Here is a 27,481-nt window from a genome sequence, read left to right as displayed (position 1 = left end):
TGCTTTTCAGTAAGTACCTTTCAAGCAGGACAATGTCACAATCAAGCCGTATATGACGACAACAATAATGATGAAGGGGGTCTGCTCCAAGGAAATAGGGGAAGAAAAACACACATATAATTTTATGTATAAAACTATTTTAATATTCATCACCTTTTATATGCTAGAATTTCACAATCACAGTCGTTTGGTACCATTTTTACCAAGAAACAAGCACAAAAGCACAAAACAGGGGAATGAACATAAAATAGAAATGGACAACATGATTGAGAAAACAATAGCAGTGATCTCTGTCCCTTCTGTCCCCAAATAACAAATGACATGTGTTCCTGTTATGATTTTCATGATTTGAGGACATCCTGTGATGACGTACGATCACACACTCTTTATGCCAGCTATTACAACATGCATTTATGTTCCGGACAGTTTTGCATAATGGCCCAGACTAGCCAATGCATACACTGTCTTGAGCTCTATCAGCCATCACACTCTACATCACAATACACCACCTGGGATCAAGCAAAAGATTAAACCAGCAACTGATCAAGATTACTGACCAATCTTCTCTAAAGCTTCGTCATAATAAATTATACATCTATCTGGTATATACATCTATATACAAGATTCAATTTGCCCCAATGTCTCTAGTCTAAAGTAATCAGTCAGGATACAAGCAAAAGTGTGTCTGTGTAGTGTAATAAGTGATTACCCGGTAGTCATTCTTTGGCCAGCACAAGACTCTCAGTTGAAAAGTTAGAGCATACACGTATTATCATTCGATCACAGACATGCAAGGTATTCACAAGAATGTATGTTTGGCACATCTACACGCAAGTCATCTGACAAAGCTATGCAACAGGTTTACAACACTTCACTGGGTTTGAATAAATGTACATGAGTTTTTACATTTAATTGCACTACATTGCTACATTGCAAACTAGTTATTTTAGAATGGAAAGTTGAACAATTTCAACCAATGCCTATGCACTGTGACACCAGCAGTCGTTAAAGATTTAAGTGTAAGGAATACCATTCTGTAGATACTGCAGCATATCATAAGTCCTGCCACGCCAGCTCATGCTGCTGTTCTGAATCACTTTATTCATGTAGCTAGCAGCTTGTTTTTCGCTGTATCCTGGGGCGAATCTGTCCCGCAGTTGCTTGATTGTGTGTCCACGGAAACATGGCAAGCCCGTGTCCAGCATCAGTGAGACAAGTGAGACAATTGGCTCTTGGAATTTTCTGGAGCAAAAAAAATTACGTTGATTACTAAATGTTGGGTAGCAACTAAACAGCATGAAGAGATGTGTAACAAATATCATTCTGATCACAGGAGACAACCCATACAACATGCTTGCCCTTTGATTCTGTTTTATCATTATCACTGAATGTGCAAAGTTTGTGAAAATGTCATTCCAATGCATGGACAGACCTCAAAAACTCATCAGACGAAGAGACAAACATTGCCTGCCATGACTAGACACCTCTTGCCTATGGGCCGAGGGGTAAATTTTGGAAGACCTAGCATAATTTGTGGAATGCATTTGTCGATTTACCTGACGGCAAGATAGGCCTGGAGACAGAGTTCTAGATACCACTGGTAAGGTGGAGCATCAGGACCGCCCATAATCATAGCCATCTCTGCGGTCAACTTGATATCCGATTCCCAGCCCAAGTTACCACCGGGGGAGCTCTCAAACATGAAGCCAAAATCTGAAGAAAGAATAAGAAAGAATATTAGATTTGGCTATCACTTTTAGCCTATTGAGTCAGCTCTAGTCATTGCCGATCGTTTGTCCATCTTGGACCCAGCATACAGAAACATGTGTGAGAATGGCAGCCCGCCAGTACTGAGACTAGCCAATCAACGAACGATTCGAGGAACACGTGACCGGAGACTCCATGGCAACGAAGCGAGCGGGAAACTAGCCGATAACGTATGCGTAAGGCGACCAGCAGCGCCACCAAAATCACTGTAGCGGCAACGGGTAGAACTACAATGCAGACGATATAATGCCGACGATAGCAACCAAGCTAGCAACCACGTGTGATTGCGCGGCCGACCGCAAATATGATAAAGTTTGACTGACTAACGATCGTTCCTTGGTGCATTTGGTGTGAAAGTGGATCTTTTTGATATACTTTGACCAATTTTCGCACAACACTATTACTCTCTCGCCAAATCATGGCAATTCAAATTGAATTCGAAATTTTTTTTAGCCAGACATTGTTTTACATTCGCCACTCATGTGCAGCATTGGCAAGTGGCGAAAATTCGAACGGGTGCGCCAACCCTGACGGAAACTTGAATGAAATATATCATTTATGGATAAGAATATAATGAACAGCAGAATTGCAAAAGTAGCATGTCAAACTTACCAATATGAATGATATGCCCCTCCGTATCCAACATGATGTTCCCATTGTGTCTGTCTTTGAACTGGAGAAGGAAACTAACCACGCTGTAAGCAGCCATGCTCATGATGAAGTTACGACGGGCCTGAAATTTTCAAAGGAAAAACACATCACAATTGGGTTTATTTGTCTTTTGCCGGAGGAAGAAGTCCTATGCAAGCTCATCATGTTTCTCATTTCGTGGGGCCTTCTGCTTGCCCTGACACCAGGTACAAGGAACCTCAGTTTTAAGTCTTATTCGTAGAACAAAGCAATTTAGGGTGTAGTGTCTTGATAAAGGAAACAGCAGTGATCCTCAAAGAACTTCTAATAATGAGCCTGGCGCTTTGAAATAACCACTGTACTATGCCACTCAGCACCCTAACTCTAAAATGGGTGAAAAATATCAAAAGACTTACTGCTTGGAACGTTGGAGTACTCTCATCTCCATATTTGGTCTTGAAGTATTCATACATGCCAACATCGGTTTGACGCCCAATCTGATCACGAGACTTGCTATTAGGCACACACTCTATTACACCACACTGAAAAGGGGAAAAACAGATTTAAAAAACAATTCCTCAGAGCCTACGTTGGTCGATTCCAAATTTCAAAATCCTAGAGTTAATCAGATACAGCAGTTGTTCTATCAAGGGTGCTTCAGATGACATGCAAGTGAAAAGAAAAAGTTGATTTCACAGTGCAAAAGTTAGGTGATTGACAGTATATAACGCGAGCTTACATGTATGTATTTCTGATAGAATCAAATAGTGAACAAATAATAACTTACCCCTGGCGACGTCGCGACAACTCTATAAGGGAACAAATACAGATCTAATCCAACCAACTGGAAAATATTCTTGAAGAGGGCAATGACCTGTAGAGCCAGCATGTCCTGTCTGACGTCGTCTCCGACCTTGAAGATGCATGCCTGCCACACCAGGTCGGATGCTGAGTGCAGCTTAAGAGCTTTGGCCGTTTCTTCTGGATCCTTCAGGCCTAACTTCTCTACTTCATTCACTCCACAGTGTTTCACACGGAACCGTGCTAAGTATGGCGCTTTGGCAGCACTGGAAGGAAAAAGTCATGTTAGAGGTACATGTATTGTAAACAAAACTTTAAAAAATGTGAAGTCATGTTCTTTTGAACATACACGTATATCTTTGTCATGAGAGCGAAGATTCTTACCTCTGCATAGGTGTGCCAGACTTGTAGTCAATCTCCATCACAATCGACTCGGGATTAGATGGCAGGTAACACCCGGCCTGTAACTTGATCTGGGTGAGGGCCTTCAAGCATGCCTTCTTCCTCTCCTGTCCCTTTGGATACGGTTTAATTTCACCAGAAATTGCTGTGATCTTCTCGAAAAAGTCAAACTCCCGCTCGTAGAAGTTCTTTGCTGGTCCTGCGAGAGATTCTTTGATCTGCACCATCAGGTTTTGAATCTGTTCACCGATTTCTTCATCCATGTGCGCACCTTCCTCGTCACGGAACTTGTTGGTTTTCATGTTCCATATGATCTGGTGAGCTAGCAGCTGCGATTCCCTCGCGATGTAGAGAATGAACTCTGTCATGTAGCCCATCTGAAAGGGACGAGAAATGTGAGTAGTGTATGTAGAATCAGTGAGAATTTGAAAGTTTGATCGATCAGTGACAATAAAGGATGCAGAACAAGTCCATTTTGTATGTGAGTGGCACTGTTATCCCACACATCGCAGAAGCAATTTTCTGGCCTTGGTCAGCCGATGTCGAGCAGTGGACAGCAGTGCTGAACAGTGCTTAGAGGCATATATCATTCAAAGTAGTTTGATTGAATACTGTGCAACTTTAACTTACCGTGTCATATCTGATGGACTGTACCAACTGAGGAATGTAGAAGAGAAGAGCATCCTGAAATCAAAAGATCACATAACATCAAGAACTACAGACGATATTTTTTCTAAAGTTCATGTATAGCAGTTCGTAACACTGTTCGTAACACTGTGTTCGTAACACATGTCTGACTGGAAAACCGTTTTCAGAAACACGACAGAAGATTTGTGTCAATCAGAATGAAATAACAAGATTCCTACATACCGGTGGATATGACCTCAGCACCTTGACGGCATACTGTGCCGTGAGTGGATGGGGTGGATACTGCCTGGAGAAGTAAGACAGTGCCACAACCGGGGGAGCTTTGGACCAGGTCAGCATGTGCGTCAACTGAAAAATTTGACGATTTCCAAATTTATTTCTCCAGCATAGCTCTAGAATAGACCAACATAGACTCACAACAATGGAGAGGTGACCCTTGAAGTTAAGAGTCTACAAAAGCCAGGAAAACACCCTTATATTTGGCCCACACATTGGCAGAACAAAAATACCACACATGTAAGACATTCCTAGTACACATTTCAGTGAGGATGTCCATTTGTCGGCTCAACTGTACGTTTTTGTAGAACTTACCTCTGGTGCATCTGTCTCCACTGTATGGGGTGTAACGAGAAAATGTAACGCATGGGGCAGATGAGATACAAGCTCAGGGTTACGGCGCACGAGCCGAGTCACCTCGCGCTTCAGAGCTTCAGAGCCACGGAATCTGAAATCGACAACAGAAAACACTCAATTGGCTTTAAGCGATTTTTCAAGAGGCTGTGCGAGAGATCCGACTCTACGATGGTATGGATCTCAGTAGACGGGATTGCATCAGGACCTGTGCGGTCTGAAATAGACCACAATAACTGATTTGTCACTGTACCTCTCTGGTAGATTAACCGCCAAAGCTGGTGCTATATCCCACGCCAACAGTGCATTATCCTTCCACTGTTTCTCAGTGATAGGCGTACTGCGCCACGCTGATATGTTATTCTCCCCAGGTATGCTCTGATCTGGGAGACCCAAGGGGTTGTGCCACGTCACCAGCCGCTCAGCTTCACTCGCCTGAAACAGAAATGCACAGAGTTACTCTTTCGACTGAGTTGGATAATTCTATTAAGCAAATATTTCTGGACTTTTTTGAATAATTAAGGGTTCGGGGTATTGATAAATGTGTACTGCCTGTGATGTCTTTTAGCATGAGGTTGTTTTCTGTGATGGTCTTGTTTTGGTGGTCTCCCCATTGCCTATACTGTACATCATAACATCTTCTCATGATTCAGTTCCTCGTCAAATACACCTTGGTCTTTCATCCAACCATTGGAATGAGTAGTAACTTCAGTTTATATACCAATTCTTCCAGATAATGTTGATACTTACCAACAACAAAAGGATCATATTTCTCTTTTTCATGTAGTCTTTCACAAAAGACTGATTTCTCTCGGCACTTTTACGTGTCCCTGAAACAGAAATCATTGGTTTGAGGAGATGTAATTCATTTGAACAAGACCAATACAGAAATAATAAATGCACTCTTTTAAGTTATTGTATAAAGTGAAGAATCTGTTGCCCATATTTGCTGGCATGGCCCTACTCCAATACGCTTGTTTAAGACAAATTGCCCGATTCCAACTTGACATCAATGATATCAATTGCAACAACATTCCCAGCCAACATTTGAGAATACACCTTTCTAAATCCAAAGATAATTTATGATTGAGTGATAGAGTAAATTAGTAATGACACTACATGTATTAGTCAGTGTATCTCAATGAAGGGGTTATTTGGTATTGTATTGATTTGTGTCTAAGTAATGAAGTGCGATATAGGTCCTCAGTAGCTAGTAATGGCAATATAATATTTACAACACGAATGCACCACTAATCTCAAAACTACACTGCACAAAAAGTACCATGTTTGACGACAATGTACATTGTTTCATCCCATCCAATCTGCACTGTGAAGAACTGTCTCCACTAGTAGTTAACTGGAGCGTTTTTCACTTCTTTTCCTACCGTAGACCCACTGGAGCCAATAGTGGTTATGCCGAGGAGGTGATTGAAGCTGGAAATCACTCCAGTGGAATTAATCTTTGACTCTACTCTACTGAATTATAAGCACAGACGGCAGGGTGCATTCTAGAATATTTCTCAAAAATTGCCATTACCAATGCCAAGATGACTGCTTGGCCTGGGGACAATGAGGGTTTGTTGATGATCACCATGGTGATGTTTGCCATGGAAATGTAAACCCTTATGGTGGTGGCCATGGTGACTGTGATCACTGTGGTGATGGTCGCCACGGAGTGAATTTGGTAGGGACCCTGTAAGACAACAACGGTTAAACACAAACAGTACAACACAAGACGCATGATGCAAACTATTCTGTCTAATGGTCCAATCATAGCAGATACAGCAGCACCTGATGGGGGCCAGCAACATCCCAGACATAGTATCCTGCAAATTCAGTCAGGACAACCGAAATAAAAAACAAAAAAAATCTTATTATTTCCTGGGTCACCCATCATTATCCTGAAAAGACATTATGTCTTTTCACCCCGTCAAGTGCTGCACTCCTGATGGAGGAGTATGGTCCAATTCCAGGGCTACCCATCTCTATCAAGCTGTAGAAAATGAACAAAACAAAAAGCATTGATGATACTGTTACACAGTATCAGTTGCTACAGCAGCCAATCTACATGTACACCTAAACATGGAGAGAGAAGAAATCATCAAAGTTCATACTATAAATGACGTGCAGTAACCCCATATTTGATGGGATATACCGGACTTCGGATGGCAAAACAACGACGTTATGTCAGTCATGTCAGTGCAACACTACTGGCCCGCAAGAAGATTTGTGCTACATCAATTGGTATGTGATGTCATAGAGCGAAGAGCTGTTTAACTGACATAATGTCATCATTCGGCATCCACGGCCAAGCATCTGGCATCTGATGAGGCGGTGAAGACATCATCGATGTAAAACTACCAACCGCTGAGTTGGGAAGGAAAACAAATGCTTGGCCAACTACCACTGAGAGTTTTACAGTGTGAAGCAAACCTGGGGACCAAAGAGTAAAAACTGGTTGAATGAAAAATAACTATCCTATCCAAACTGTTCAAAACTAGGAGTAGGTACCAAATACATGCTTTTCATTTCCTTCTTGAAGGGGAAGGGTAGAAATGCTTTAGCAAGTTTGATGGGTTTAGAAATGCAACAAAAACAAAATTTTTGGTGGAGGGCAACTGTAATGGAAGTGGAACAAAAATTGATATGAGAGTGGACAATGCAAACGCAACCTGCACTAAACTGACGTCCTAATATAAAAAGATGAATAAGACAGATGAAAACCTGGGGTGCTGGGGCTCGGTCCGTCGACCTCCTCAATGAAGATAGCGGGATTGCCTGCAGGAGGAAACAATCACGATGACATCAGTACGACACAACATCAGTCAAATGTTTTTTCTGTCAAAGGTTCCCAAATGCAGACAGGATTTCATTATATATTGTGACTAATTTGTTTCTGATGTCATCACAATACACTCTCTGGGAGATAACGCAATTTTTTTGATTTTTTTTGTTCCCATTGAAAACATAACTTGGTGTACACACATGGAAAAGGTTGTCAGGACACATAAGAATTGAAAATTTCAGCAAATTTAGTTATCTAATTTTGAATATTTGAAGACTGCTAGAGTCCGTGGAACTCTGAAATCATTTCTCAAAATCCTCCCGTACACTTTAGTTACAACAGTCAAGGAATGTTAGGCATCCTAATCCAGGGAAAATCACACACGCCATTGTGCCACAAACATAACAACATAATAACCCACAGGGACTTCGGAAAACACGAGCAGCACATTTGATGCAGACCCACAACTCAGCTGAAAAAACTTACGAGGGTCTTCTTCATGCGATTGCAATAAAAAAAGTTTCAAAAATAAACCAAAAGCTGTAAATTGCACGTGAGCCCTGGGTAATCTTAGGACATCTCTTTGCTGAAGCATTGTGGCTTCCCACACATGACAACATCAAAACAACAAGCTGTTGTTGTTACAATGTCTGTATGTTTTGTAAGTGAGCAAATCTGAATGTGGCTCTTTGGTCCAAGTCTCAAGTGGAATGTGTGTAAAGAGTCGCAAATGGCATGATGGGCACATCTAATTACAAATATTAATGTCATTACTCTACTAGTGATAAAGGCTAGAAAAATTGACCAATTAAATTTTCAAATGGTTTGATTTCCTACCTGATGACCGTTTAGATATCGTCGACATATTGCTACTGAGTGGCATGGTATTCATCCAACCCTGAGGTTGTGCACCGGCCTGCTTGAACTCTCCACTGGATCGCAGATCTGGCGCCATAGTGCTCAATGTGTTGGAGCCACTAAAGTCACTTGAATCTGCAATTAACATCAATACAAATCTACAAATGATGATCAGAAATGAAAAGATTAGAACTTGAGCATTGTGAAAGACATTGACCAAAATGTTTATTAATTTCTCTGCTCTCCGACGGCATCCTACACATCTCTTTTTACCAAAGGCATGGGACAACACAACACCTGAATTAACGACACCGAGATTGAGATGATAAAAGATACGAAACATACATGTACCTCCAACGGATATTGTATTTGAGCGCAGGTACTTCTTATCCGAGTGCATATTCTGCCAGAACTTGATCAACAGGATGGTGTCTTCTCTCAGGTCCGCCCCTTTCTGGGTTGGATAGTTTGGCGCCATGGTGAAGTAGTCAAGACTCGCTGCATACACTCGACTTCGTAGCACTGTTTTACTGGTGGTGTTTGGTAGAATGTCTCCTTGTAACAGTGATAGGCCCATCGTCAGTAATCTGAAGACATTGTATTGACATCATGAAACTAATGCAAGTTATAATCATTAGAACATGCATTGAAAAAGAACCCACAGGACCTACATGTACATGTATTGGAAAGTTGGGAAATCTCCATGGTCCAGGCTTCCATTTCAAGTCAAGTCTGGTCTCAGCCAGCAGTGCCACTGGGGCCAGCAAGTGCAGCAGCAGGACTCGAGACAAGACCACAATTGATTTTTTAAGCCTTTTAGCAGTTAAATTGTCAATGTTTGACCGCGACGCATCAAAGAACGCGTGGTGTTGTGAATCTGAAATTTAGATTATGTTATTCCGGACAGTCGGGCAAGTAAATGGTGAAAAATAAAATGGTGATTGACCACGGAAATTTTTTTTTAATCGACAAATTAGACAGACTTTGATATTTCCACTCTTTTCAGCCAACTGGCAGAAAAAACTCAAAACACGCCCCCTATTACCCAATTAGCAAAATTCGAAATTAATTTTTTCATCAAATAATTTCTTTATATCTGTAGACTTGCCACAACAAATATTTTTTCAATACCTCTCCAAATATGTACTTGAGAGTAAAAAACATGCACTCGTCTAATAGATAGGCCTGGACCCTCCAACCTATGAATATTCATTAGTGGTCTTGTCTCAATGAAGGTACATTTCAGGGGTTAACATTTTGAGATTTTTTTCAAACTAATGTACATGACATCCCACAACTCTCCAACAAAGGAAAGTCATATCTGGACATTTTTGGAGAAATGAGAGACATTTCAAAGAGTGGTACAACTGTGCCAAAGCGACGAAAGAGGACAAAATCGACAAAAAGTCATGATTTTGCACCCAACAGCACCAAATTCAAAGACCTGCCCTGGCCAGAATAAGCAAGCTATGGAGCTGAAACTTTAGGATGTGATTTAGTAATATCTTTGCTGCTTAGGGCACAACTTTCAGAATCAAGGCCTAAGTAGTTTCAAAGAAATTACAAAATGAATGGCAACACAACAAGACTTGTAAAAATGAAACCGAACTTAGACCGGGGTTAGGTTGACTCTTATTTGGGTCAAATTAAGTTTTTTTCTCATTATTTTAGCTTGTTTTGACCTTAAATCATCAGCAATACAATATTCTAAATGAATTAGAGTGATTTGAGCACATTCAAATTTTTCACTATATTGACCCAAAATGTAGTGTAAATAGAGACAAGACCACAATTGATTTTTTAAGCCTTTTAGCAGTTAAATTGTCAATGTTTGACCGCGACGCATCAAAGAACGCGTGGTGTTGTGAATCTGAAATTTAGATTATGTTATTCCGGACAGTCGGGCAAGTAAATGGTGAAAAATAAAATGGTGATTGACCACGGAAATTTTTTTTTAATCGACAAATTAGACAGACTTTGATATTTCCACTCTTTTCAGCCAACTGGCAGAAAAAACTCAAAACACGCCCCCTATTACCCAATTAGCAAAATTCGAAATTAATTTTTTCATCAAATAATTTCTTTATATCTGTAGACTTGCCACAACAAATATTTTTTCAATACCTCTCCAAATATGTACTTGAGAGTAAAAAACATGCACTCGTCTAATAGATAGGCCTGGACCCTCCAACCTATGAATATTCATTAGTGGTCTTGTCTCACTCGCAATGTGAGGGAAGGCCAGTGCCATTACTCCTCTTTCAACAACTATCCAACCATTCTAAATCTTACCTGATACGGGGTCCTAGAGCTGCTATATGGCGTGACATGATGCAGTAGGGTTTTCCCACACTTATTGACAAACTCTTGTGTAGTAACGAGGCAAAGATCTCCACCTGGTCCTTGCTACAGTATTTGGCTATCTCTATCCTCTCTGCTAGGAACTGAAAAGACATAAGTCCATTTCACCCTGGGCCAAACGAAAACTGTGGAAAGAAAGGTCTGTCACGTATTAATGGAGTCATATCGATGCCAAACTTCCATACTTATTACTAGTTTAGACTGGTTTGCTGAGATTCGGAACATTCATTCTTCCCTACTTTTATTTATTTTACATTATTTAAACACCCATGGAAGCACAATCTACCTTGGTCCATATCTGGTGAGGGGCAACATATGGAGGCGTTGGTTTAGGGATGTTTGATTCCGAGGCAGCTAGTGGACTTATGTCAGGTTTATCCTCAGCAAAGACCCCAAGTCTCAGGTCAATTGTCATCTGCCAGGCGGCGGCCATCTCTTGCATGAACTGGGAGTACACAAATAAGAATTAATCACATACATGTACATGTAGATTGTTGAACAAAGCAGTTAGTGTGTCTGATTAAGAGTCAAAGGCTCGGAACATGGCAGTCACAGGTCCAGTGTACTGGAATATACTCTAATGAATCTATGGGGAGCACAGAAAGACTTTTACAGGGCCTTTGGGTCAATATTCAAGTGAATTCAAGTCCCATCCTATATGCTCCTACCGACAAACTCACCGGAAGATTCAAGTCCGGTCTTGCTGCCAACAGCCACTCCCAACATGCAATGGCACACTCCATGGACTTCTCATTGAAGAACTTAATTGGCGACCAACACATCCCATGGAGTAGCTGGCGGTGAGTGCCATCGAGGAGGATGAGAAGGGCACAAGATCGGAACAATGCCTCTCGGAATTTATCCGCATCTGAAAATGTGACAAACAGGTAAAGTTTGAGTCTTGGCAACACTGTGCTGTTTTGAATGTGGCTGTCCCTGAGCACTCACCTGATCATGTACGTTGACCTTATTCCCCATTCATTGTATTGGCTTGCCCACTTCCTCTAACACAGCCCAACAGGATGCATACATGTAGGTAGTGACCCCACGCAAGTCACACTACCTTTCAAGTTGATTGCCACATCCATCGAATAAGGCACAATGCTGACACCTATTGCCTCTTGTACCAGCCAGGGCAAAAATGAAAGTCCTCCTTTAAGGTTGAAACATGAGTACCTTGTGATGGACCTCTCCTCCCTTGGCAAATAACCATTGGCAGAGGTATGCTACAAATGCCCACAACAGCAACCAATAGGAAGGAGACACAACTGAATCCCACCACCTACCTGATGTTTTACATGCCTTATCTAAATCAGACATTAGTCTGTTCACTAGGCTCTCCTGGTCATCTTCATACACTGCTTTCATCCCATTCACCTGGCCCATGTACTGACTCCTCATACTTAGCTGCGCCATGAAGTTAGACGAGTCGTTTTTCACACATCGTGGTCGCCGGTCGAGTGTTCCAGTCTGGAAGGAAAGAAAAAGGATGGTTCATTAGTGGTTCAGAGGAAGATGAGACTCAGACTCTGATCAAGGTCTGATCTAATTTGGATAATATTCATACTGTGTGTAATTTATCCCATTGGCCACATGCTTTGAATGAAAGGCTGCCTTCATGCCTCCATGAATAATGAAATTTGACACAGACTACTCCAAACTCTAAGCGATCAATGCTAACTTACCCCCAGTGGCTTAGCTAGCTGATTATAACCAGCATAATTGAGTACACTCTCTGTAGCAAGAGCCAAGCCAGTGTGTTGCAGGAGACCCTCAGAGGAGTTCTGCATCTCCAGCAGATACTCAATGAGATGAGATCGCGTGGCATTTGGAGCCCATTTCATTGCCTCTTGTAGAATGCCCTGGCTTCGTGCTGCAAAGTCTCGTACAGTACTCTGAAAGAGACATTCAAATGACAAAGAAAGTGACACTCATTTCTGGGTATTCACTGTGACAAGGATACTGTCAGTAACATATCAACCTAAACTGCATTTTATTGAAGACTGTCAATCTGCTAAAGGTAAAGAAAAGAGTTGGAGTTGGAGTGGCTCGGAGTATCAACACTTGTCATTATCAAACGTTTGACTGGGAACTTCAGTTTACTTCAAATAGAATAAGATTCTTTACCTCTCTGTCTGTCATTGAGTCCATCATTGTGAGCTTGTCAACCACACCTGGAATGTCGAATACCGGGGCTTTACAGTTAGGATCCTGAAACAGAAGTGGTGAGACTACAAGATATTGTCGAGTCATTTTTTCACAGGCACTACTATGAAAACTTTTCATCTAGCCCTTCCAATCGTCAATAACCATGCTTTGGTCTTTGGACTAATCGATGTAGTTTTAGCAGATATTTGTTGGAAATTGAAAGGACACTTTCACAATGAACTGGTGATCAGACATTGTGGCCAAATTTCGAACAGATATCACTTGCTTCACATGTCACTTCATCTTGCTATCCTCGGCTCTACGATTCGTTTTCATAAAAGTTTCAGGTGCCTACAGATACTGATTTAAGATCCAACGTACCTCATCGAGGCCATGTGACAGGTGCTGCAGAATATCCAGCATTGTCTTGAGTACCTTCCCACTCCACAGCAAATGTGGAAATCTACAAAAAATAGACGATGTTGTATTTATAAAGCAAAAGGTATCAGGAAGCCCAACAGAGCATTATGGTCTGCCAATAATTTATACAACACACACTTGAACTTGAGGATTTTATCACAGTGTATTTTGTTTGAAAATCGAAATACATCAGACAGATTAAATACTAGTTCATGAGCTTGGGGCTTTGGAGTTCTCATGTATTCACTGAGGCTAGATGTCCATAGACTATTTGCTTGTGGCGTTTTCCAAGTTCCATGTTTGCTTGTGACCTTGTGATGCACCACACACAACTGAACATTTGCTTGGTTTATTGGCTCATTGGATGTCTTATACTTCTTCTGAAATCAAATCACACAGCCGATTAACCTACCGGTCGACAAGACACGACAAAAACTTATCAGCAACACGTCTGATTCTCTTATGGACATGGTTGAATTTGACCAATAGAAACTGAGCATGAGTATCAAGGGTGCCATCGATTGAAGTCGTCTTGGCCTGAAAAATATCTCGACTTGAATCAACTGTCTAAATAATCGAAAAAAGTAATGCTGTGGTTATACCGAATAGGTAGCGAGACTCCCAGTGGCCAATGGATTCTTGTTAAATGTAAAAGTAAGGGTGAGCTTAAATGAGCAGCTCCTTCACACTGTAGAGTACCTTTGCAAGACCAATAACAGTGACATTGTACACCACTCTGAGAGACAGACTGTGGTCAGAGAAAAGTACTATATGAAATCTGCCATTATCATCATCAAAATTATCATGAAAATAGAACCCATCGAAGGCCTATCACACACCTTCTCCACCATTCTGTCAAGGAATTTCTTGAACGTCTGATCACCCACAGCTGCTATACAAGTCCACATTCCGGCCTTGTCTTTGAATATTGTGTTGTCCTCAAGATATGAGAACAACCGGTGGAAAGCTGATGCATCACTCGAATGAGTTACACTGAAATTTGAAAGAAGGAGCCAGTTGATTACCTTCAGCACTGAAGCCATCAATGATTTTTGATTAAGAATATCACAATTACTGCTGCCCAGTTATTTTGATGGTTTTTTCAACTTACCATAGCATCTCTAGCCTGAGTACAGACAGAAGATAGGTACATTGGGCAAACGTCATCTTGTTGATCATGGCAACGACGTCCGAGGAATGTTCCAGCAGCTGGATGATGTTCAGGCGGATCTCATTCAGTTCAGCCTGAAATAAACAAAACAGACCAGTTTTAAGTGAGCTCTTCCGCTTTCGAGGGATGAGATTTCAAAAGACATTACAAATGCTATGAACGAACAGGCTTTAAGGAGCCAATGTATTCCCTTTCACACACACCACTGCAATTAGAAGAAACAATTCCACCATTAGAAGCCAGAGTTGGAGCTTGACTGCCACAGGCTGTATGATAGCAGGCCATTAAAGCATTTGATAACATAGAGAACGCGTCCTCTAAATCACCCTGGCACTAGCAGCCCTTCATGGGACCTTGGAGGAAGATGATGCTGAAGAACCTAGTCATGTCTCAGACATCAGGTCACTTGAAAGAGACAGACTGATGAGACACATTTCATAGGCTATTAAGAAACTATCACTTTGCATAAGATTGAAAAACAAACATGCATCAGAGTAATTTCAAAGTAAACTCGGGCCAGAATGTCAGACACACCATAAAACAATTGAATTTCATTCCTATTTCAATAGCTGAACCCCAAATAAGATGAGGGCAAACTCTCACACCATGCATGTCATCTTCATGCAGATAGAAGATGATAGCAAGAAATACCTTCATTTTTTTACTCCAAGTTGTTTCATGCCTCCAAGGCTGAATGAAATGGAGAGACCGAAGCATTTACACGTAGATCTCTCATGAACAAGAGCAAAGATATACATGTTATTTCATGGCACACTTCAATAAACAGTAAGTGCTCAACTGCAAGCTGACATAGGCCTGTACATCCTGTATTCAGCACTCACGACTGGCATTAACATTTGGCCATCTCTGCCAACTACATGTAGGCACCTACTTACTCCTGGGTGGAGAGAAGAAGTAGGTTCAAGCGCCTTGCTCAAGGGCACAAAGATGAAACAGTAGTGACCCTTCCAATAGTCAAATCCACTGCGTCCTGATCATGAGCCTGGGACTCTAATCACTATCACGCCACTGATCTCCCCTACTGGTAGCAGGTGCCCAGCCTCCTCAGCACCACAGACTCAGCCCAACCCCTTGACTCCACTTACTGGCGCGATGCTGTCATTCTTTAAAGCTGAGTTGTACTGGAGCTCCGATCGCAGATGGGCATCCTTAGATATCAACACCGGTGTCTTGGCTGCAATCTCACAAACACCTTCGTACCATTCCCGAGGCCACAAACCTGAAAATATTAATAGTCACTTAGATGTTTCACAAAATGAGAAACAATGTGGCAGTATCTGCTTCAAAGGGCACTACCGGAAAGAGAGGTATGACAGCAAATTCCCTGAAGAGATAAAGTTATTCATTTCAATCTTTACATTTAAGTACACGCAAGTGGTCTGTGATGACACGTGAAACATTTGGTAATAAGGTTGTGAACTTTGTACTTTTGATACATACAGGTAGATGGCGCAGTGAGTAACGACAACGCCAACAGCTGATGATGTCACAATACGTCATGTGAGACAAAAGAGAGCCTGCCGACCGAGCCAGCAAATGACATAAATGATGTCCTATCACAAGCAATGAAGGCATGAATCTTGCTATTGGTTTCGTGGTTGTCATTTCATCTCATTTGTTGTACACAATATCCATCATAATCTACAACATGCTTCATAACTAAACTCCATTAAAAGCTTGAAATACTCCATTGGCACCATACAACATGGACACAGAGACTGTGAATATGACATGCCATATGGGCAGTAGGCCATGAGAAGAATGGTTGTGCATGACACGTGCTTTCGGGAGGGACCATGCTGTTATTGGATTCGGATTCCTTATGTTACACTGGTTAATTCCATGTTTATGTAATTCAAATTCACAGAACAAACCATGTAGAAAACTTGATCAAAGACACTGACATATGACAAACCAAGCCAAAGATGCACTTAAAGACAGTCTTTCAGACAAACAACCTATTGAACGGATACTCAAACTCTATAAGGACTGTAGCTCCTCACGAAATGTCATACCATTTAGCTCATCTCATAGTACTACTGGTCAGTAAAGGGAGATGATCAGATGCTCTTTCTATTCCTTCTAGAATATTTCCCACATTCAAAGGATAAAGATTCATGGCCAAACAAGAAGTTTGAAGTAAGCAAGACAACTCTGCTTATATATATCAGGTAAAGGAAGATAATCCTCTACAGGTTTTTATGCCATTTTGAGGATGAAAATTCGAGATAAATTTCTAAATGCTATCAGTCCTTATACTGTCACAATTACCTGTTGTCTGAGCTAAACAGGCAAGAAATATCAAAGAACGAGTTTATCATTATCAATAAAGAACTTGACTGTTTTTGCAGATTCAAATATGCTATTTTTGCCAAAACCTACAGGACACCAGCACCCAGAAACACCACCAGAATAATCCCTTTGTACAACATGCACAGACTTTAGAAACATTGAGCTTCTATAAATCACAGTCACAAGCATTATGAGATACTTAAAATTCCAAAGTGTTCAGCATGAGGGCTCATATTTTATCAGTACTTTTTTGAGATTTCATAAATTGTTTGAAACTTTAATATTGACATTGATGAATACAAAATGAAAAATCAATGCATGTCCATTATAAAACATAACTGGGTATTAAAAGTGCCGCACAAATGAGTGATTTTGTTGCCAGAGCCAGCGATTATAATCGCTGCTATGATTGACAAGAAGAACTTACATCTGCAAGTAAAACTGGCAATTGCTGGCTTAGATATTGATCGTAGTTTGCTGCAATCACTGACTCCTGTCGCAGGTGCCTGCGGTGAACACCGCACCTAATGAGACTTTTGTCACACGGGATCATGATCACAGGTTGCAGCAACAAAAACTGCTCGTTTGGCGGGAGCTTTAGGGAATTTGAAAACCAAAGAAGCAGTAAGTATAAAAGCAGAGCCCCAGATCTTGGAAGGCCTAGCAAAATATGGTGTTAGTTTCAAAAGCCCGAGGGGCAACAGAGCATCAATAGACACGTCCAAAAAGCCAGAAGCCAAAAAATGCTTTCAAAAACTTTGCAAGCAACGTACTGTCTATATGGTCTGAGTGTACTTGGTATACCTATAGATTGCCATAATCCTGATGCCCACTGCCTCAAGCTACTCAATCTACCAGAATATCATTTAAGATCAGGCGAACGAGCGCTGACAAGTGACATGGTGCACAACCACTTTTACCGCATGCACAAAGCTTTAAAATGACAAGAAGACTAAATAAAATATACCACGCCCCCTTTAAGTAGAAAAAAATGACACCAAAAAGGGCAGGTATGAGGAGGGCAAAAAAACGGGTCAGATTTCTGACCAATTTTTATGTCCACCTTATATAAACAACCTGTAATGCCAGAGTGGGGTAAATCACGGACACAGTGACGATAGTACACTTACCCATAGGGGATTTCCTTGATTTCGCTCCTGCAACCACATCACGTCATTAGTGAAGGGTGAAAGTGGGTCAGTGTTAAATCAATTACGACACTTCAACCGAAGTATAATGCTAACCTAGCCTAGACCTTTCTAAAGAATGCTATTATTACTTTAGACTTTTCTAGGATATTGCTTACCCCTTCCCCATCTTTTTCTTTTTGATAACATTAACCCTTGGCTGCAACACTAGCCTTTCATATCCCTCACGCTAGCTGTTCACAAATTTTGTATTCATTGTACCTTTCATCCAAAATGTGCCATGCTATACATGCTAAAGCAATAACGTTGGTGAAATTATACTGATTTTGATAATAAACACAACAAGTTAATGCCACTCCCGAAACAAACATGCAATGCTATGGCTAACAACAGATAATTTAGTGGAAACTTAGTTTATCATCATGATAACAACAGCATCACCACAGCAGTTGCTTCAGGCAACCATGTTCCATCAACTGCAGATATCATTTTATAGGTGAAATGTCGACTCTAATTTTCATGTGACATGCGAAAAGGCAACTCCGATCAGGTACATGTATCAGGAGTCAGGAATCAGAATCGACATAAGGATCAGTTTCTCCAAAGACATCAGAAGTACTTTCGAGACCTTGATCGTGAAATCATATATGTCTTACCCGAGTCCTCGACAGTGAATCCCATCACAACGCAGTACGACCAGAAATCACGGAACAACTTCAATAAACGCGGCTTGCAGTCTTTGATGGGAGGCAGTCTCCGAATTAACTAAAATCAAATACAAAAGTAATATAGCATGGATGGCTTGATACAGGCAAAGGAATGCTTTGCTTGAAATATCAAATTACACAGATGATCATGTTCCACTGGATAAACCATCTTTGTTATGACTCTCTTTTACTACTCACTCAAAATTTTGGAACATTCTATTTGAAGCAATCATTCAACAACTACACAAAGAGACCAGTGGTGCACATGAGGATAGGGCTCATGTCGGAACAGAAAAGCAAATATAGACTTACTGTTGCAATGACCGGTACTAGGACTCCAAGATTGCCAGCGCTGCTACTTGCCTGAAAGAGAAGATATATGCCATATAAAGTCAATTGTCCTCTGGATCTATTAGTCTAGGACTGACAAGAATGATATGAACATCACTGTGCCACATTCCCTGAAAAACATGGACGGTAGTCACCATACTAGCATAGACACTGATCACAGCAGAATTAGCCAACAATGGATATCTGTTAGTGTTACATCACAAAGAATGTTAGAACACGAGACCAACTATGTTTTTACCACCAGACCATTAAGTTGAGGAAAACTCCAGCCTCAATGAAATCTCAGCTAACAACTGGGCTGAAAGAGAATTGGGTGGAGTAACGCTGGTTCAATGGTTTACCTTGAGAGCAGCAGGTGCTCTCTCACTAGCTCTCTTCCCCTCCAGGCCTAACTGAACAAACAGTTCCAGCATGCGCACCAGTAGGTCGGTCATCGCCTCTTCTCCTTGAATGTTAGCGGCAATGTTAGCATACGCGTTGATCACAGCTAACGATACGTGTCTGAAACGATAAGATAAGATATTGTACCTCGATCATCTAAGGACTTTTGAATACCAGAGAACTGTTTCCCAGTGTCTCAAAGCAGAGAAGAACCAGTCAGAAGTCAACCTCACAGAGCCAGCAAATGATGTCACATTTTTGATGCACATTTAGCAGCCTTTTTTATGATGCAACCGTGTCTACTCGACGACGATATGGAAGTTGAGATATGCTGGAATTGGTCAGAACATGCCGACATGTTTTGCTCACCTGTATCCATGACCAGTATCACCAGCTTTACTGTACGCCGAGCTGCTTGTCACACTGACCAGGTTGAACATGGACATAATCTCCTGTTGTATCGTAGGCTGGAGGCAAAAAAATGATGCATAAGTAAATAGTCACTGTGTAAACTAGCAAGTTTTTGGCCAAGATTTTTTTACAGTTGATTAAGCTTACAACATTAAAGTTGAAAGGTAAGTTACTTTTTTCTTCAAGCAGAGTTCAAAATCCTTTGATTCCCCAGACTACATAATACTGTAAACCAAGAAATGTTTGTGATGTCAAAAGTTGGTGAATTTGCGCCTTTCTTTTGACAGTACATGTAGTCTAAAAGAAGGGGAAGAACTGATGGGACACTTACACACTGAGCTATGATCATGCAGCCTAGCTGGTCTATAATCAGAACATCCAACGGTGATGGTGGAGAGCAGAATCTCTGCTGGAAAATCTGGAGAACTGACTCTACCGTCTTTGGCACGTCTTTTAGAGCAACGGCCACATGTCCGAGGGTCAGGATGGTGTTGGTTGAGATCAAGGTGGACTCCCTACAAGATCAACAACGAGATTAGAACATTGTTGGTAGAAGTTTCTTTTCATTCTGAAACCCTAAAGTTTACAACCTCGGAAAGGAGCGCCCCACACAATGTTCTATCTTGGTAACAGCTTTGATACAGTCAGCTTTCATGGACTGAGTTTCCAGAGTGACAGTTTGAAACGACCACATGGCATTAAACGACATCTCTTTTTAAAAGATTACGACAAAAGCTCTCTAAGGCCTGGGCTGTAACGTCGCCATTTTTTATTACTTGTCTGAAATAAATGTCATTGCTTGTAAATCTAGAAGAAAACGAATGAAGTTACTGGTTAAGAGATACAGAGGATTATTTGATATCTCTCAGCAAACCCTAGGTTATTTGTGTAAGGGTCGAAAACCTTGGATTACATCTAGATACCACACGAAGTGTAAGGTTTAGTAATTACTGATACTCCAGCAAGGTTATCCCACCAAAGTTAATTGAATACTGGTAAAGAAAAAGACGTATCTGAGATATATAGGAGTGGGCGATTGTGTCAAAGTTGATAAATTTTTCCATCAGAACTTCAAAATGTGTACATCTTCAAAATAAGATTTGGTGCCATAAATCTTGTCAAATTTGAATAGAATGAATGCAATGTACAGAAAATGCAACATTGAATCAAACTGTGTAACACTAAAGATAAATCTATAAGTGCAATAGTAGATAATTATCAGGGCAAACATGTGTTAAAACGTTGCCTCCTCCTGAAAACCTTCAAAGGGTGTAACGTACCAAAACAGAAAATAATTTCGATAAAAGCACATAATGTACTCAGAAAAGAACGAACAGCATAAGTGTCTTACGTACACATAAAAACACATTGGGATGTAACTGTAAGTAAAGAAAGCTTGGTGTATTAGAATAAGTGAGTCTGCTAAGTTCCATCACTGAACAGTTAGTAGAATTAGAATCATGATAGACTAGAGTATCTTGGTTACGGTCTGGCCTGATTGGAAAGGATGATATTCTTGAACCATATTGTTGGTCAGTTAACAAATCGCTCCTTACGGGCTGCTGAAGGAGACATACATTATTTTTTGGTGAATTAGACAGCTCTGTTTGCTAATCAACTGTCATTTGTAGTTGAGTGCTAAGCAAAGCTGAAGTTGAAGCAGATCGATGACATTGCAGCATCAACACTGGGGTTTATTTCACTTTGGGCAGACATTCCCAAACCCTTACTACTGATTGGGGTCAAAAGAAAGACACTTTATGAATCTGTTTACACTTTCAAATCAGACCAGTTTTTCATAGTTCAACTTGAAAGCTTGATTATTCGGCTACAGTTTTGTAATAGTTGGTGCAAACAATGCCTTTTGAGTTCCTGGACCGTTTCTCTGCCAAGGGTCCCGTTCTTTTCCCTGACTGCCTGCAGGGCACCGAAAAGTCGCGTCTTGATGATCATTATGGTAGAGTTGCGGAGATGATTTAATGTGTCACTAGGGGGCACAAAAAACAGAAGCAGGAATGAAAATAGATGCATGCAATATGAGCACAATACCGAGACAAAACGAATAAAAACGAAAAATAAAGCATCGTATAATTATTAAGGGAGAGGGTTTACATTGCAGATGCATGTAATCAGCAAACACCAGACTGAAAAAATCTGGCCACGGAGTCATTATGAGAGAGAATAGGACCTATGCGTGCAATACCGCAATCACGGCAAACCAGAGGCAACCTTTCTGGGAAAAAACAGGCCAGAATATTTCAGCAAGACCAGGTCCCCATATGATCAATCTAAAACCACATTCAACATTTAGTAGCTTTCAAGTGAAATGGACAACTGACCTGTCACTCATCTCGGCTGTGTAGCACCTATTGGAGAGTGAAGCAAGGAATGCCTGCACACAGTCTGGATCAACTTTCAGGCCAGACTTCAGAGCTCTGAAAAAGAACACAACATAGTTTTTATTACCAAAACTTGCATCGAAAAGTAGGAAGTAAAGTGGTATGTAGGTAGCTATAGAAAGGAATATCTTCCAATAAGGTCAAGTTTTAAATGTAAATGACGCTTGTTGACACTTCTCTTTGGTCCACTGCCCAATCCTCGTGCGATATTGACCTCCAACTTACCTGCAGATGTTCTCAATAGCTGTATCCCGAAAATTCTCAAATGCCATCGCCATCTTTGACTTGACAACCTGTTTACTCCCTGTTCTGTGTGATTCATCAGTGACGGAGATGGTGAACGATCCACCTTTGCTTGTGTTGGCCGAGGCGTACTTGTTGAGTTTGTTTAGGATTGGTGAGGGGTTAACCAAGAAATCCCGCAGTGCCTCCACCATTGGCCCGGAAAGGATTGGGAACTTTTCTGCAAGTTTCCCCAATGCCTGAAAAGACAACTTGTCGAGTTAAGAAAAACGGTTGCGACAGGAGGCAAATTCTACTCCTCGATGGAACGAGGCAGAATTAGGCTGAAGTGTCTTCCTCAAAGACACAGAAATACCATTGATCCTTTGTCCTTCATTATAAGCCCACTGCCTGAACAAGTGCTCAAATATTGATACTCTGTGGGTTGTAGGAGAACCGTTCTCAAGGAAACAGAATCAAAGGTCCGTACTAACCTCAAGTGAGACCATAAGCAGAGGATGATGTGCCATTAGCAGTCGCCGCTCAGGCCCTGTATTGATTCTCTCGGTCAATCGACTACACAAACTCTCCGCATCCGATTCATCCGTGATCGCCCAGAACAGTAATTCGATGCACGCCGCATTCGACGAGACGCTCAAAGCAAATGGATTGACCTCTCCTCGTCGCTCCATTCGCTCGCCCTCTTCATAATGTTTTGTGGCCAGTTCAGTCTGTCCAGTCATGTAGAGGTTTTTCACAAATTCTTGGACATCTTTCGTGAAAGTTAACGAGAGATCTGCAAGAAAAATCGCAACCGAAAACTAGTCAGCAAAACAAGAGACAGACAGGCTGAATCCAAAGAGCAATGTGTGATAGATACAGAACTATGAGCCAAATTCAACCTCTGAAGAAGATATTCATCCGTTGTGTAGGTACTAGGAGAGGAACACTGAGAATAAGTCATGTGTTTCAATTGGTGCAACAGAACTTGGTTAAAAAGCACCCCTGAAAAGATACGTTTGAGGAGGCTTTCAAATGAATCGATACAAACTTGTGTCATCATCTGATGTAGTGCAGGCAGTGCACTCAACAACTACGTGGGTGATGAGAAGAAAGTCCAATCACTCCAATGATTGAGGTATTATGAGTCAAACAGGGTGACTTTTTGGTACACCCCATATAAATAACTCACCACTCTGATGATTGAGTAGATCCCTCAATAATGTGACCAGAACAAGCTCAATTGTTTCACTGAAACTTCTGTAGGGGAAGCGATGAGGCTTTGAAATCTGAAAAGAGAAGGAGAAATGGTCTTGAGGCTTAGAGCAGTGAGATACTTCGAACCCCAAAATAGTGCATGAGTATTATTACAGCCCCAACTTGATATTCACTATTTGGTTCAACCATGATTCAAACTTTGTTCACTATTTTCTCACGATATACTCACTAAGAAAGTATCCCCAGCAATCTGGTCCAGGAGCCTAAGCCTTTCTTTGGTGATGACATTCTTTCCCTGAAATTATGAAGAACTGCAATGTAAAGCCAGTAAAGCTATTTTTTCAGAAAGTTTGCCACAAAAATTTTGTGGTTTACAGTAGTACAAAACATCAGATTTTCATTCGAAAACATCACCAGATGAATCCAACAATGTTTGGTTCAAACAGGAGAAGGCTGAGAGAAGCCCCTTATAATACTATCACCTGGCCCTTTTCTACAGAGGATATCACACTGGCATGGTATACGGGCATTTTTTCACATTTTCCGGAACAACTCAAAACAACGATGTGCATAACTCACCACATGAAGCACCGTTTGTAACTGAGACAATGAGAATATCAGGTGAGTTTTGTGCTGTACTGGAGCCAGTCCCCAAGGCTTCATTCTCGTAAAGCTCGATCCTACTTGGTTGAAGAAGTGATGTCGGGGGTCCACCATGTCCGGGTCATCATCGGCACCATTGCTGGAATTGTCACTAACTTCACCTGAAAAGTTATGAGATTAGTTAGTCCTTTCCACGTTTGCTTAAGACATTTCACATTATCATAATCATACTGGTAACCGTACATGCCTAAATTTAGAATTAAAAGCAAATGATTTCAAAATTCAATGATTTAAAGATTTTTTAACCTGAGCACAGATAATGTGTACATCTCGTAGGATTTGATACCTCACAGGAACACACCGCTTAGTCCCTGGGGAAGTCCCTTAACCTCCATCGAGGCTGTAGACAAAGTAGGTCAATAATTGGTGCCAAACAAAGGTAGAACTAGAAGACTTCAAAAACATTTACCTGGAGATGGAGACTTTTGCCTGAAGCCTCTCACTACATCCAAACTGTCATTACTCTGAGTAGCCTCGGTCAGAATATTATAAGACAAGGAGCGTGGAATAATCGATCGGAATGTTGTAAATGCCTTCTTGGAACTGTGAGCCTTTTTGTTCTCTTCGACTATGACAGCCGCGGGACTGACGGGTGGCGGGAAGATATGGCTGATAAGAGGTGTCTTGTCATCTTTTGTTCTTCCCAGTGACCGGGCCATACCAATGAACTCTGGCACAATCGACAAGCAAAGATTTTCTGAAAAACCAAGAGGAAGATTATGACAACATTCAAAGGATAACATTTGAGTTTCTATCTTATTCAGAGCTATTTGATCACATGCATGTACCATATGTAGTATGTGGTGAAGTTTTAACCACGATAAAAACAGGCCACACAGGGAACCTGGGTCCTAAAACCACCCTCCAGAAAAAAAGGTGGATGTAAACCGATCGCCTTGCCATTTCCCTGAAAACTGAGCTTGGCATCTTGGCACTATGTATCAGAAAGCACCCTTTTCAAAACAAATATCACTCATTACAGGTTATGTTGTAACCTGGAAGAAAATGAGATACTTACGTTTTGAGACATCATTCGGGCTCTGTAGTATTCTAGCTAATGCCTGGAATGTCTCTAACTGAGCTGAAACAATCTGTAAAGATAAATAAGAGAACAGAATAACATTTATACTTACATGTGGTAAGATCAGAGAGACTTCTGTGGAGGCAGTTATTAAAAAGACTTATATTGCATAAATCGCACTGAAAGCTGGGGAAGAGACATGCTTACTGATATACAGCAATTCTATGAAATCAATGGTAATTGTTATAATAAGGCCTGCAGGTACCATGACCAAGGGATAGCGTCTAGTGAAAATGATGTATCACCAACCACACGTACATGATGAAGATCCAAAGATATTTATTGATTAGGAAGGTGGGTCCAGACAAGCCTAAAGAACTGCAATAACTTACTTTCTCTTGAAGTTCTTGGTTTTCTCTTGCAACATCTGACAGGACAGTGCAGAGACAAAATGTGAAACATTCACTGACAGGCAGTTCTGAAAGGGAAGGTGTCAACAGCTACAGTGGAGCTCACTGTTCGTTTCAACGGGCTCAGGGGATGTGTCAAATCGGGGTCCTGGGGTATCACTGGGGAAAACTTACTCAGAGAGTTCAGTAAGGATGTTCTCTCATCACCATGTAGAACAGTGGGACTGAGCCACTGAACTGAAGACTTGAAGGAATGGACCTCAACCCAAAGCAGAATTTCCAACATAATTTTCCTTCAGCTGAGTAACTTTTATGGCTTCAAACTACTTAGAATATTGCATAATTCCATTCAGATTGACTGACTGACTTACTGTCTTTGCTCTCCAACTTGGTTGCCTCAATCCACTGTGCCTTTGGGAGAGCCTTCAGGACGCTCAGTAGGTACTCAATAATCTTCTCATGGTACTGAAAATGACAGCAGAACAATGAATTGCAACACCAACACAGCATCTTTATGTTTTTGAGGCTTCGACCTCTATGACTCTGGAGTCTCTACCGGTATAAAACTTCGAAGTGTGGTGCATAATTTGAAAACAAGATTGTCGCATGCAAGTGTTCAGTTATTGCTGCCGAGCGTTGGCACCATCAAATGAGAATATACTATTCAAATAAGAATCCATATTATTTGGACTAATTTCATCAAAATGCTTCAGAACACCAGACCAGGGGGTAAAGATGCTTACCTGTAACCCTGATTCAAGTAGATACAGCCCCAGTGCAGTAACAGCCTGCTGGCCTCTCTGATCCAGTTTGATGCTACGTGTTTGGGTGACTTGAGGACACAAGCTCAACAACCTGACCACCTGAATTGGAGGGTAGACATACATACAACATAGCTTCATTACTTATTCATGTTTCAAGCATCATCATTGGCATTGTACAGTCAACCGAATTTAGAGTAGCAGTGAGGAGTAGCACTAGCCACACAGGCACATGAACACTACAGCACTAGCCCCACATCAATGCCAAATCAATGGCAATGCACACTGACAGACACCACACTGCTGCAGGGCACTGCTCAGCTTGCTTAGTGCTTGACATTGACTGCAAAAAGAGAGAACTGTCACTTTACATAACTGCTGCAAACTCCTTCATTTATGCCTTGATTTTTAAACTGAAAACACGCAATGCTTATCTGTACACTACTCTTTCAATATGTATACCTTTTCCCATGGTGTGGGGTTTAGAGCGGCCAGAGAACGAGCAAGAAGAAGAAGGCTGTTGCTGTAGAAATCTTTTTCTGCAGCCGCCATGTTTGTTTGTGTCAAGCAGGGGGTGCAAAACAGTGACGTCATCAGGCACCTGTTTCAACTTGCTTACTGTGAAGCAGTCAGGAGCCCGACCGTCCTATCTAAACTTATTCGTCGTGATCATCCCGTGAGAAGCGGGCTTAGTTACCCGGTTAGTAATCGGATAACTGAGGTAGAGAATTGCTTTAATCCCCTGGATGATCAGTCTTATATAGTTTTTTGGATTATGGATATTTTTATTGTGTTAAAAAGCTTTTATTTTATTTATGGCTCCTTAGGCCAATTACCAGTAATACCACGAGAGCA

General features: G+C 41.2%; 2 protein-coding genes across 9 annotated transcripts; both read right to left on the bottom strand.

Moving 5' to 3' along the window:
* Nucleotides 1-117: 117 nt before the first annotated feature.
* On the bottom strand, nt 118-25,905 carry LOC135502732 (phosphatidylinositol 4-kinase alpha-like). Of its 8 annotated transcripts, none has more exons than XM_064795752.1 (41): nt 25,848-25,905; nt 25,453-25,525; nt 24,844-25,131; nt 24,351-24,535; nt 24,001-24,066; nt 23,746-23,842; nt 23,048-23,349; nt 22,557-22,813; nt 22,272-22,367; nt 21,794-21,919; nt 20,264-20,447; nt 19,891-19,988; nt 19,482-19,641; nt 19,102-19,152; nt 18,739-18,847; nt 18,065-18,091; nt 15,728-15,861; nt 14,562-14,695; nt 14,290-14,443; nt 13,863-13,987; nt 13,412-13,493; nt 13,010-13,093; nt 12,568-12,777; nt 12,169-12,352; nt 11,563-11,750; nt 11,169-11,327; nt 10,814-10,965; nt 8,867-9,108; nt 8,501-8,656; nt 7,603-7,656; nt 5,629-5,708; nt 5,132-5,313; nt 4,840-4,972; nt 4,471-4,596; nt 4,231-4,284; nt 3,583-3,977; nt 3,185-3,464; nt 2,814-2,939; nt 2,380-2,500; nt 1,557-1,713; nt 118-1,242 (listed from the first exon to the last, which is right to left on the bottom strand). In XM_064795752.1, exons 3-41 carry the CDS (start codon nt 25,091-25,093, stop codon nt 1,014-1,016), a joined length of 5,949 nt encoding a protein of 1,982 aa, XP_064651822.1. In that variant the 5' UTR covers nt 25,094-25,131; nt 25,453-25,525; nt 25,848-25,905; the 3' UTR covers nt 118-1,013. The 8 variants fall into 8 exon arrangements, with proteins under 8 accessions (XP_064651822.1, XP_064651791.1, XP_064651802.1 ...); XM_064795721.1 differs by lacking the exon at nt 7,603-7,656 and adding an exon at nt 6,416-6,571; XM_064795732.1 differs by lacking the exon at nt 7,603-7,656 and adding an exon at nt 6,416-6,571 and having other exon boundaries at nt 8,873-9,108.
* Nucleotides 25,418-27,178, bottom strand: LOC135483961 (phosphatidylinositol 4-kinase alpha-like). The gene is made up of 5 exons (XM_064765035.1): nt 27,089-27,178; nt 26,609-26,728; nt 26,237-26,330; nt 25,848-25,933; nt 25,418-25,525 (listed from the first exon to the last, which is right to left on the bottom strand). The coding sequence occupies exons 1-5, from the start codon at nt 27,176-27,178 to the stop codon at nt 25,418-25,420; spliced, it is 498 nt and encodes a 165-aa protein (XP_064621105.1).
* Between the last annotated feature and the right edge of the window lie 303 nt (nt 27,179-27,481).

The sequence above is a fragment of the Lineus longissimus genome, chromosome 2, assembly GCF_910592395.1.
Source record: "Lineus longissimus chromosome 2, tnLinLong1.2, whole genome shotgun sequence".
Lineage (NCBI taxonomy): Eukaryota > Metazoa > Nemertea > Pilidiophora > Heteronemertea > Lineidae > Lineus > Lineus longissimus.
This window is presented reverse-complemented; position numbering and strand designations above follow the sequence as displayed.